This window comes from Rhodnius prolixus, unplaced genomic scaffold (genome assembly GCF_049639745.1).
Source record: "Rhodnius prolixus isolate KJV_2025 unplaced genomic scaffold, Rpr scaffold_12, whole genome shotgun sequence".
In the NCBI taxonomy this organism is placed as follows: domain Eukaryota; kingdom Metazoa; phylum Arthropoda; class Insecta; order Hemiptera; family Reduviidae; genus Rhodnius; species Rhodnius prolixus.
The window spans coordinates 12,354,696-12,368,325 of NW_027411635.1; the positions used below are offsets into that span (position 1 = coordinate 12,354,696).

At 32.4% G+C, this 13,630-nt stretch overlaps 1 protein-coding gene across 1 annotated transcript; it reads right to left on the reverse strand.

Moving 5' to 3' along the window:
- Positions 1-221: 221 nt before the first annotated feature.
- On the reverse strand, positions 222-13,162 carry sstn (stepping stone). Its single transcript, XM_074142771.1, has 10 exons — positions 12,912-13,162; positions 10,918-11,157; positions 10,037-10,268; positions 9,409-9,577; positions 8,234-8,340; positions 4,781-4,898; positions 4,352-4,573; positions 3,152-3,371; positions 2,315-2,553; positions 222-505 (listed from the first exon to the last, which is right to left on the reverse strand). Exons 2-10 carry the CDS (start codon positions 11,137-11,139, stop codon positions 385-387), a joined length of 1,650 nt encoding a protein of 549 aa, XP_073998872.1. The 5' UTR covers positions 11,140-11,157; positions 12,912-13,162; the 3' UTR covers positions 222-384.
- Between the last annotated feature and the right edge of the window lie 468 nt (positions 13,163-13,630).

A 13,630-nucleotide genomic window follows, 5' to 3' on the forward strand; every position in this document is an offset into this window, starting at 1 on the left:
TTCCCTTTACAATGTTTATACGGCTTAAAATCGCAATCCTGTTCAAACCAGCCTTTGCCTTAGCCGTATTAAATGTTGGCAAAAGCATCTACAGAATAATTGACAAGTGTGGCTATGATAAATACACTTGTGGTTTTATGAAGGTTGGCGTCAGCTTGTAATTTTTAATGCCGTACTAAGACAAAAAGCAGTTTTAGGGGTAACATTAACAATATATAGTATCATCGTAATAAAATAAGTTTTTAATAAATTTATGTTGTATATACATATATTAAAAATATAAAAATTAGTTAAATATATAAATAACAAAAAAAAAAACTGCTTTAAACTTACATCTGTTCAAAAAGAAATTAATGCATACATAAAAAAAAATTCATCATAATATCAAACAAGCGTAGAAGGCCTCGGCTTGGACTGCACATTGGTTTCATGATACCAAGTTGAGTATGAGTTGTATGGCAGTACACAGTTGGACTGAAGAATATTCTTATTGCTCCTATTTTCGCTGAAACACATTTTAAATTTTAACGAGAAAAATTTATAGTAAATAAATTTACTTTACGGAACCTCTCCTTCCACAAAACCTGGTGGATGTAAAGCTAGTTGGAAAAAATATGCATTACTTTACTTCATTTTTTGAATATCTAGAGGTAAATACTAGTGCAAAAGTCAGTTTTGCTACAATTATATACTTCCGCTAGTATTAAAATATGTAACTACAGTGAAATTTATTTTAGTATCTTTTTATTCAATTCAAGCAGATTTGCTTTTTAATTTTGAGCTTTTCGTTTTGAGGAATTTATCCGTTTCTTTTTTCTTTTGCCCCTCATAGCAGTTTTTCGTTTATTTGGTGTATTTAACTCATACAATAAAAAATTCAATAGATTCGAGTATTTCCCCAAATTAAGATAAGTTTACAAAACAACAACGAATCTACAAATCTACAACGAAGCGTTGATAATGATTGAAAGTTTGTGCTTAGAAATCGCGAATAAAGTTTTCAATCAATTGTGAATGCCATCACCGAATCGTTTGATGTAGAATTGCGTCCAGAACAAAATTAAAACACGGGTAATTTTTTGTCATATGTGCAATTAAATAATCTTAAGCAAAAAGGCATTTACGATCAAATAATGTAAACTGTCAATAACGGGGTTGGAGAAATCTTCTACTTAGATGCGCCAGGAGGAACTGGTAAAACGTTCCTAATTAGATTGATTCTGGCAGCAATACGATCCCAAAATTACATACCCCTTGCTTCGTCTAGCTGTGACGTTGCCACCAGGTAGAAGAACTGCTAATTCCGCTATGACATTGCCATTGAACATGCTATTCATTGAAACTCACTTGCAACATTTCCAAAACATCCGGCGTGGGAAAAGTATCGTAGAAATGCAAACTTATTGTTTGGGATGAATGCATAATGACGCACAAAAAATCGCTAGTGGCTCACGATCCATCATTGCAAGATTTGCGAGGAAACATCAGGGCTTTAGGGAACGCATTAACACTACTTGCAGGAGATTTCAGGAAAACAATACCTATAATTTCTACGATCAATACCAGCGCACGAATAAATGCTTGCCTGAAAAATTATATTTTGTGGCGACACGTAAAGACGTGTTAAATGAACTACCAATATGCGTGTCCAGCTGCAAAACGATCGTTCAGATGAGATATTCTCACATCAATTGCTGGGAAATTGGGAACGGAAAGGTAAAGTTACATACAGTCTAACATGCAATCACATACAAGTCCGCCTACACTGTTGTGGAAGCAGATGAAGCGGTTTATTATCCAACAGAATTCATTAGATCTGCCAGGGATGCCACCGCACGTACTGCAATTGAAAATTGGCCTGCCAATTATCATGTTGTGAAATATAAACCAGCCAAAGCTTAGCAACGGCACGCAGCTTGCAGTAAAAAAATTAATGAGCAACGTCATTCCTCGCATTCCTATGATTCCAATGGATATGCCATTTCTAAGAGACTGCAATCCCCAATTCAGTTGGCGTTTGCAATCACCATCAACAAAGCTCAGAGCCAATATTTATAATTGTGCGGTTTAGATCTAGACACGGATTGCTTCTCATATGAACAATTATATGGCGTGTTATAGACGCAGAAAACCAGATAATCTCTTTATCTGCCCAGAAAATTTAAAAAAAAAAAAACTTTATACCCACAAGCGTGAAATAAACATAAGTACTCGTACCGTGCGCTTTCTCTTTTACGCTTTTTTTACCATTTAACCAGACTTAGCTACAGCAGCGCATGGCCGGCTATAGCTAGTTCTAAATAAAAATATATACCAATTTGTCATTAAAGGTCTGCATTCAAGTGGCTGTAAAGGTTTGTAGATAGCTTTCTGCTGGACTGTCGGTTGCTCGCTAACTTTAGGATCGGCTTGCACTTGGATCTTAAATTGTCGAAATTTGGTACTGTATTTATAAAAATCGGACATTTCAAAAGGCTTCGTCACTTCCCTGTAAGGTTGCCATTTTCCAGCTTGTACTACAGTGTGATTTTTAGGAGATTCATAGGGCACCACCTAAATAACAAATTTTACGCTCTAATATAATTTTAAATAATGAGGGGTAAACTGAATCATATTATTAGAGTGCAACAAACGTCAGCGTTCTTCACCTTATAACTAAAAAACTGCTTATTTGTCTATTAAGCTTATTACTCGAAATGGAGACCATTTAACCATTGGAACCAATAATTCCAATCCCATCTTTTCTAGAAGCTAACATCTACTATGGATTTTTTTAAAAATAAAAAAACCTTTATTATTTAATTAATATTGTGCGCTACATCAAGCGACACTTTTAACTACTGGGACAAGGATTCATATATTTGGAATACAGTACACAAAGAAATGATTACCGATGGTATAGAAAAGCCTGAGTCTCTTTCCATTGCAAAACCTAATGCTGAGTCCATTATCATTGCAACTTTCATGTATACCATGCTGACCAAAATAGGGTTTTACAGTATTCAATTTTACTCTAGTTTACTGGAGTTTAAGATAGTGGGGAAGTTTCGATAGCATAACGGAACCGTACTGGCGCACATACTTTTGTTACACTCTAGAAAGTAACATAAAATTCTAAAGCTAAAATAAAATTGAAGGGAAAAATACACACAGTATCAAATTGTATATTATTGATGGACGCCTGATTGGTCTTTGCAGATTCGTGTTCATGTTCATATATTGTGGAAGTACTAGAAGATGATTTCATAATTTCATCGCTCTTTAAACTTGCAGAATCTGATTTGTTAGATCCCAATATATTTTTCCCACCATTTGGTGACATTGGTGTGGAATCTAAACTACTCTCGTACCATTCTTTTTCCCTGCTTTTTCTGTAATCAAGTTAATTTAAATTCATTAGTTTAATAATTATTTATTCATTTCTTTTCTACAATGACATTTTACAAATTGAAATATTGCACACTCAAATAAAGAGCGCAGAAAATTTATTTGAATAAAAAAATGTGATAAATTGCGTAAAATTTAAATAATATAAGGTAATATGTTCCCGAGAAGAAAAAAAAAAAAACTTTTCGCTTAAGCGACTGCGTCTCAATGTTTTAAACATTCTGATTACCCCAAAAATATTATCTTACGCCTGGGATAGCCTATCTTAAACGTAAACGAGCTGCGTCAGAAAATTCATAACTAAGCTTTGGGTCCAAGCCGCTATACCACTGGCTTAAAGAATGCAAAGACATCATAAGCTCTCTTTCCTACCTATTCCAGTATTATGCAATACTACGAAAAAGACGATCACAATTGTTGTTGGTTAATCAATTGCGGAAAGTGATTCTTTTCTTACGACAGTGGAAATATTGCGGCACGAACCGAAGGCAGGTAAGAAACAGCAATAGTTACATACAATATTTTGCCCAAGGTAAATAAAGAATATATATAAATTATTGGGAACTCAAAAAACCTGAAATAATTTAAATGGTTGCGTAAAACTGCTGAACAAACGCAATAACAAATCGACACTTAGATATTAAATCTAAATTAACTTAACGGGTCAGAAACAGTACAACTGCTTAAATGATAACATTATAATTTTCTCAAACAGTAAATGTGAAACAATCCGAAATGAATGGTAAAACAAAATTTTCTGCACGACCGCAAAAACATTACTAGATGAAGTAATTAATTAAAAAACGGATTTCAAAGTATTTGTCTGATAAAGAGTGGAATTGAGAACGGCGGTTCATGGTCCAGTACTATAATATAAAAATTTTACAAGTTGTAAAAAGTAGCCATCACTAATAAGTCATAATTATGACACACTCATTTCTTACTACAATCACATAACTGTTACCTGTCTAATGGTATCACTAGAGGTTTGTTGGATGATTCCACACTGCCTAATGACTGCGTTCTCATAAGGCTGTTTTCTGGATAAGTCTGGCCAGGCAGAAGAACAGTTGAATTTGTTTGGCCAACTACTCCCACTATATTCCTAGGCAGCGTCGCTGATAATCTGCTGTCAGTCACAGAATCGATCATCATAGACTGACTATTTCTGTCCAAACTGCCAAACCTAGGAGAAGATAAGGCCATTACTTATCAGATGTCTTGATCTTAAAATAATACATTCATGTTAATCAATTCATTTCCTTATAAATTATAAGCAATTTTTTAAAATTAAAAATTAGGCTGCAGCCACAACTTCAACATTATAGATAAGTTTAGATAAAATGAAGTATACGGTAATAACGCTATAATCGTGACAAATATTTTATTTTACCTGTCATAATTATGTCCTGCATCAATGTAAAAGTGATCTGGCGAAGATCTGTTGTAGTGAACATTATTGTTCATTTGATGATGCCACACTTCTCTTCCTTTCGGCCACCATGCTGCGTCTAAAATATATTGGCTCATGTTTTATGTAATATTTCTAACCACAGTGCTATTCAGCAATTGGGAAGTACAAATTGAAGTTACACTGAGATTCTAATATGATAAGGAAACCGTAACTATAAAATTAAATTTACTACGATTTAAACATCTATTGCGACTTTCTTAGGTGTAGTTGCACGCAGAACTGGGGTAGTTGAACCTCATATTGAATTCAGGTTTTTCTATGGTTATATTATACATAGGTAAGTAGGTGCAGGTTAAGTTCCTGTACATTATACATCTCTTGTACAAACATACGTGTTCAAGGAACATAATCTATGAACATTATGAACATTTAAAAATATAACCTACAGGAGTTTAGTCCATGAAGACTATTACTGCGGGACTTACAATAATTTACGTATGTTCTTGAAGACAGACAAAATCATAGTCACTAGAAACTACACTCCTCACATTCAGGACTATATTTGGTAAAGCAGAGAAACGAAAAATATTAACAGTCTGTTCAGAATAACAAGGCAGATGGGTCATTCCATGTCAAATCAACACAAAAAAGACCATTTTTGACCTCACCATCTCGGATTTTCTTAAAATTTGGCACATGTCTACTATTGGTATAGACTTGGAAAAATATGAAATTTTACTGTGATATGTCAACTGGTTTACGAGTTACAGGGCTGTAAAGTTGCCAAAAATGAGCTGAAAAACAGGGAACCCCGTGTTTTTGAATTACTGTAGAAGCTTTCCTAATTGAGCTACAGACTTGGGATTGGTGTCATTTTATAACATATATAATGCCATTTCCTGTGATATCAACACCATATGGGTTAGGATAAATAAAGTTTGTTAAATTTAAATTTTAAATTTTTTAAAAAGTACATATTTTAAAATTTTAAAATTAATACCATGAATAGCTAGTAGTGTTATGAATCACTGGGCAAAATATTAATTTGGGATGACAATGGCTTCATTGTTTAAAAAATTTAAGACTACAGCTCCTTTTCATGGAAAATAAATTTTAATAAAATTAAAGTAATAAATAAATTGAAAATAGTAATAATGAATCAATGAATCATAATTAATAATTATTAAGATTTAAAATATTGATTTTGAAATCACTTTTAGAATTAATAATTATGATTACAGTAACTAATCATATTAATTATAATATATTATTTTAATGAAATTATGCAGTTAATCAAATCATACAAAAATAATTCAATTTAATATGTTTGTTTAAGAACAGTCTTCTTTGGCTGAGATAACAGCCTCTTTAAGTTGGTTTAAGTCGGCAAAGGGCCTTGTGATGGCGTATGGGGTTCGGTAAAGAGACTGGCAGCTCGTGCCAGTTTGCAACGACTCTATGAAAATCAAATCCAAACTTCACTACAACTTCTTGAGTGGGCAGTAGAAAACATCACCAACATAGACTTTGCATATTCAACCCAGGAAGACTATGTTGAATCTGAGTGTTTTTTAAAAAATCGGTTTAGTCAAGCATTGGCTATTAAAGGAACACAGCAATACCATGCTTTCATTCCCAGAAGTAAATCCAAAATATTGGTTAAAAACTTTTCTATGAACTCAGAAGCTTGCGAAATGAAAGTTTCAAAATTCCCTGATAAACTAAAATTAGCCGACATATCAGGTTATATCAGTGTAGTCTACAAAGAAACTAGTGGCTTGGATATGTTTTAGAGAAAAATGAAGAACTTGATGAAGTAAAAGTAACTTTTCTTCATCCAGCTGGACCCTCTAAATCATCTCGCATCCAAGAAATGCCGATATTCTTTGGGTCTCAGTAGTGGATGTTTTGATAAAAATTGATCCTGTGACTCTGACTGGAAGAACTTACATATGTCCTACTAGAAAGTGATGCATGTCAAACAAATGAAGCCTTTTCAAGCTTAAAATAATAAAGAGATCCTATTACTTAACAGTATGTTTTACTTTGGACTTATTAGTGGAATTATTATTAGCATTATTGTATTAACATGAATTCAGAGTTGAATTAATCGGATTGGAGCTTGTCTTCAATTTTTTTAACAATGAAGCCATTGTCGTCCCAAATTAATATTTTGCCCAGTGATTCATAACACTACTAGCTATTCATGGAATTAATTTTAAAATTTTAAAATATGTACTTTTTAAAAAATTTAAAATTTAAATTTAACAAACTTTATTTATCCTAACCCATATGGTGTCGCATATCACAGGAAAGGGCATTATATATGCTATAAAATGACACCAATCCCAAGTCTGTGGCTCAATTACGAAAGCTTCCACAGTGATTCAAAAACACGGGGTTCCTTGTTTTTCAGCCCATTTTTGGCAACTTTACAGCCCTGTAACTCGTAAACCAGTTGACATATCACAGTAAAATTTCATATTTTTCCTAGTCTATACCAATAGTAGACATGTGCCAAATTTCAAGAAAATCCGAGATGTGAGGTTCAGACTCCGTGTTGATTTGACATGGAATGACTCAGATGTGAAAAATTGCTACTGACAGAATGAGTTCGCATATTTAATTGCTACAAAACAGGAGACAAAAAGTTATTTATTAAATCAGGGTACAGATGGTATCCAAGATCTAAAAGGAAGACAAAGCAGGAGCACACGTTCGATTTTCATCTAGAAATCTAGAACAAATACGTTATTTCTTTACTAAACTAAGTTGTTTCTGTTAATAAGTTTATTAAATTCGCTAAACAAGCTTTAAAAATTTGTTAACTGTTAAAATAAACTATTTTAAAGTCAGAGTAAATATCCTAAAAATAAGCAGTTTGGCTTTCGTAAAGGGGACTCCACCTCAGCCCAGCTATTAAGTTGTCGATCATGTTTTGGTGAACTGTAAAAAGGAATCCATACCGGCATGTTTATTGTAGATGCCGATGGGTCCAAGTTGTCAACATTCAATACCCACATAAATCTGTTGGTTAACGATTCTTTAAAAGGCCATAAGAATATCGTTTCCACTTGAAGTGTTTTTGTGTTAAAATAAAAAAAGGATGAAAATTAGTTTTATTTGTTAATTTTTGTTAATCAAATAACTAAAATATATCGGTATTTGTCCCACTGAATGTAGGAAGTAAATACACAATGTAAGTATATTGTTAGATAGAGTGTTGGTAAACTAGAATTGGTCTGTGGCTAAAGTTAAACTTAAATCCAAGAATCTGCCCACATTAACTCTATGAGTGAGTCCGTGGGTGTGTATGTGTTTGAGAAGATTTGGGGCTTACAATCTTAATGTTAGGATACGGTGCCCACGCAAGATCCCAAAATCTTTTTACCAAGAGACATTTCCACAAATAACTAGTCAATTATTACTCACTTTCAATAGGTGATGGATTGTTTGATCTCACTCCGTGACTGAGCTCAGAAATTAACATGCTGTGGCGATTATCTATGCCTGGAAGTGTCATATGGCTATGTACTATCCTGAAAAAATATAAAATGAATAGTATCAGACAGAAATAATCATACTTAAAGCAAATGTAGGATTTTTTTAATGAGATCAAAAGAGTGTATTGATCATTAGTGCAACGATTTTAAGGAAAAACAGAAATGATTCCAGTGAAATAATTTAGAACATACAGAATTTCAAATTTTATGAAATTAAAGAACAGCTTCAACAGTCTATTGAGAATTACATTACCCCAGGCATACCGTGACGTGAACTGTGCTGATTACCTACTTCAATTCAAAAACCGACAAATACTGGGAATTACCTAATCAACAATTACAACAAAATTACAATTTCAGAAATCGGTCAGACATGGTGTTGAAACAAATCCCTGACTTGATTTTTTGTTAGATATTGTAGACCTTCTCAGTCTTAATTGAACGTTGGTTTTCACGCTGAAATTGAAAGTGGATCGACATTAAGAGATCATTTCTAAGAAAAATGTTGCTCAATTTTCTTTCCGATTCTAGTCCGTCAGGATGACAACTGGAAGAATCCCCTCTACCAAAATAGTTTTCACGATCATTAGTATCATTAATCCCATCTTCTGTCCATTTTCCGCCAATAGTTCTGCAATATCTATCATATATAATAAGTTCTCCTTTCCAGGCAGTATGCAATAACTTGACTACCTTTGCTCTAGGATGGAAAACGTGTTTCTATTCATAAATTTATCCTCTAGTAAGATTTAAATTCAGTACCATAGTAACCAACGGAGAGTGCCAAAAGATGAGCTAATAAATATGCGCGTGCAACAGAAATAATTACCGCATAAAAAATCTGATGTGCAAACTCACACTCTTTCTCTAGATCTCTAAGGTCGTAAGGAATTTAGCTATTTAATTATTTTCTCAACAATTTCACCTGGAACTTATCCACATAAGCAAATATTTATAATTTTTAATTCATTATTGTTTTAATTTTAATGTACGATTGCTTGTAGTTTATGATTGCCACATATTTATGATCTGATATACAGGCGAGGTTAGGGAAAGAAAAGTGATTTCCCATATATAAATATATAAAACTAAGAAAAAAAATACCTTTGATGATAAGGTAATGAGTGCTGATCAAGTCTGGGATAGCCGCAATATGTTTGGGAATGTCTCATTGGCGGGTGGGCTGCCCTTTCTGGGAGAGATGAGTGAAGTCCTCCAGGGTGGGACAAATTATCTCCAGCCTCTTCGCCATCATCCCTTTCTACACAGTCATCTAAAATTATTAAATTTAACACAAATTGTGAACACCATAGTTAAGAAAAAAAAATCCTAATAATTAAAATAATTCTCTAAGTTTGTTGAAATAACTGAAACCTTTATTCAAGGAAATCCCGTGTTTTTTTTTTGTTTTTTTTATCAACTTTAAATCAGTATCAATTTTAACTAACATCTCATTATTGCAGTTCGCAAATGAACTCTTAATTCATTGAGATTCAAATATTTCATTACATAATTGAATTTATAATAATTATACAATTTCATAAATTATTGTACTGGGTTTACATGTTACAAAATTTGATTTGCTTATCATTAATTTAATATTATAATTTTAATTTATTTTTATTTTTTCTTGAGATACACCTTTATTGGGGGAAAAGAGAGCTTTAGTTGTCTTTTACAATATATTTAACCAAACATATTTTTTTTAAATAATTAAATTAATTATATCAACCTATTTCAGTTTGAGGCCTTGGTTTCTTTTTTAATTTTGGCTGTGATTGTTGTTTCAAAGAGCTCAAACGATTTTGCAATTCATGTAATCGATTCTGGGTTTCTTCATAGAGTACGCGATGCTTCCTTCTTACAGATTTACTAGCAGTTCCATCACTAGCTAGGCCCAAAGCAGCTTCTGCTATACCAGTTTGTATTTTGCATTCTAATTCTAATGCAGCTAGAGTTTCATCCTGTAAATAAATAAATGCCATTTAAAAAAGTTGTTGTTAATCCTCAACCCAACTCAGTTTCTCAGTACAAAACTACAGTAATACTAAATATGCTAATTTGAACTATGCGAGAGTAGGAGCAAAAGGATAGCCTTAAGGTCACTTTGACGGGAATTACTTGTTTTTATACACAGGTTACAAAAATCAACTTATTGTCTAGATTATAAATTATTATGAGTTACTCAACAGGAATCAAATAGACGCCTATTTCTTCCTGGTGTAATGAGAACCTTTGTTTTAGATAGTATTCAGCAAAATAGCACCCCTTGTTCTTTTAAGGATTTTTCTTTACTTGGTTGAATACATTCAACACCGAAGTTTTTTTTAATTTTGTTTTATTTTTCATTATTGGGCAAGAGACTCTTTGAATATTCAGTCAGGGTGAGTCACAAGCTCTATAAGAAAAAGTTTATCTACATTAATCACTAATCTGTAAAGAGAGTTATGCGTTGTGTGGCAAAATCTTTTATTAAGTAGATGTAATTTTAAACAAGTTATGAATCTAAATCTTGAACTGACTCAGCGTAGGATGTGACAAGTTACTTTTAATTACAATTTCTAATTAATAATAATTTACAATTATGTCTAATTTTAAATAATAACTACCTACCTCTTTTGACTTTAACTTATTAATAAGATTTTCTGGAAATGTATAGGCAGTAGCTATACGTCTTCTAAATTGGGGTGGACTTTCTCCAGGTTCAAGAGGTGTTTCTGGTGGTAGAACACCTGTTAATTCAGCTTCTTCTAAACATAGCTTACGCAGTTCACTTGTCTTATCTTTAAGTTTGGTCTCTAGAACTTCTTTTTTACTTTGTAAACTTGCAACCATTGTCAAAAAAGAAAGAACCTTAAAAACAATAAACAAATTGTATCAAATGTAATCAATAAACAATAAATAAATAGATTCAAGCAATAAATAAGTTTGGAGATTGCTATCCTAGTTTTAGAAGTTGGCACTATAAAATAAGTCTCCCTTAATCCTGATATGCCGTTTGGTTGTGGGTTAGATCCTTGATGGTTTACTTCGTACTAAGCAAACGTACACTAACTTCTAGTTCTTAATCGCTACTAGTTATACAATAACTGCATCAGATAATAATATCTCCAAATCTTTTTTCCTAGCGCTGCGCTTCTGTTTCTAATGTAAAACATTTTGATTATGTTCATAAATTAATGAACGATTGGCTTTTAGGTATCCTAAATGAGTTACAAATTTGTGCGAGCGGTCCAAAAGTTTACTAATAAACACCTCCATAAAACGAAACCGCAGAGGAGGGAACATGTAAACCGGAGGATAGACGAGCAGTACTAGTAACATGTACTGGAACTTTTTTAGAAGAAGGATTTTTGTAGCGTTTTAACGAGGTAATGTTCAAGCATTAAGGATTCTTGTTTTTCTTTGGAGGAGGTAGGTTATAGTGTGTTGTTGAGAGTTTAATATTTATATTTCTTTTGTGTTGCTTTAACTTTTTCTACGTTACTACTCATACAAGAGTATTTCCGTCAATCGGAACAAGTGAAGTTATAAGAGTCATCTTTTTTTTAATACATACTTTTTAAAGAGGAATTTTGTTTTATTTAAACAGTTCAAATAATTATAGCCACATGTAGAAAAGGATGAATCTTCCACGGATGATATAGTGTGAATTATGGATGTAAATAAAGTAACAATGTGGAAGTATTTTTGAATAGAATTTTTTTTATAGAATTTGAACTAGTAATCTGGAGCAGAAACTTATTGCCTTAGAGTTTGATCGTCTCAAAAAAACTTGCACTTTTATTTTGGAAGAGACACTTGGGAGTACAAATTGTCTTTTTGGGGAAATCCGTACTCGAGGCAAGAGAGAAATTCGAGGAAGAGAATAGGAAAATAACTTCCTGGTATCGAAAGAGCTTCTAGCGCCTATAGACAAGTGAAAAAGTTGTGCCCAGGATTGCTAAATTAATCACCAAGGTGGACAAAGCTAGATCTAGTGAAGGAGATTATGACAGAATATAGGCTAAATAATGAATAGGCCATGAAATCCTACTATTCGGAGAGGATTATAGTTTTACATGCCTAAAAAACAAAATGGTAAAAATCCAGAGAGAGAGCATTACTTTGTTAATAAAAAACTTTTGAACCATGCGAGAAAAGCAGATAAAATATAGTTTTAAGGTCACTTGGTTTTATACATAGGTCACAAAAATCAATTTATTGTCCAGTTTATTAATTATTATGAGTCACTCAAAAGGAATCAAAATATTGAAATGACTAATTTGTATGTTGATGGTGTCTTCTTTTAGGAAAACAGCACGGCCTTTGTTTTTTCATTAATTGCCAGCGATTGTCAACATGTGTAATCCTGCTGTAATGCCCATAACATTACATATGTAAGACATCGTGAACAGGAAAAAAGCAAATCTAGTGGTATGTAAAAATGTTCGTCACATCTGACCCTAGTTTAGAGGGGTTACGACACAGCTAAAGACTTTACATTTCAATTACTCAATTACGAAACCTTACATAGTTTAAAGATACTTTAAGGTTTATGAATGATGTCTGAGTCAAAGGGTGAATGATTAGTAACAAAAAACAAAAAAAAAAAAAGACAAACTCACCTTTAAAACTAACTTAATCAAATACTTGAATAATCTGCTTCCTTGTATTTCTCATATACAAACAATGGAATCAATACAACGACAGAATCGTTGTAAAACGTAAAAATAACTGTCGAAATTGCCCAAAAACATGTTCGTTGATTTTATTTAAACTATATACTCAAAATATAATAAGAAATAACTATGTTACGAACAAAATAATTTTACCAAATAAACATAACCAATGAACCTAATTAAACAATGGTCAGTGTGAAACGTTATCTTATGTTATCAGAGCACAAATATATCGTATTAATTCCTTTTATTTTTTAAAATCAAAACGTTACTAACAATTCTTATAAAAAAAAAAAAAATTATAGAATTAAAAAAAAATAAACGCAGAAGAATGTAAATACATATATTCACAGTTGATGAAATCTAAAATTAATGAAAACGCCGCCCTGAACATTCTTGTACAATAGACATAAGTAATCTCCTAAATAAAACTATTTTTCATTGCTCACTTATTTTTTGTATGGTTTATTTAAAAGAAATTAAGCAACTAAAAAAAATCTGCACTTGAGGATATCTCTAATCCAAAAACTTTGATAGATTATAATAAAGGAGCAAAACAAAAAAAAATTAAATACTTGCATCTGTAACCAAATAAACCACACGACTCCTCCTCACATCTTTGACGTTACAGACTCTAACCACCCAATATTTATAAAATTCCTTTA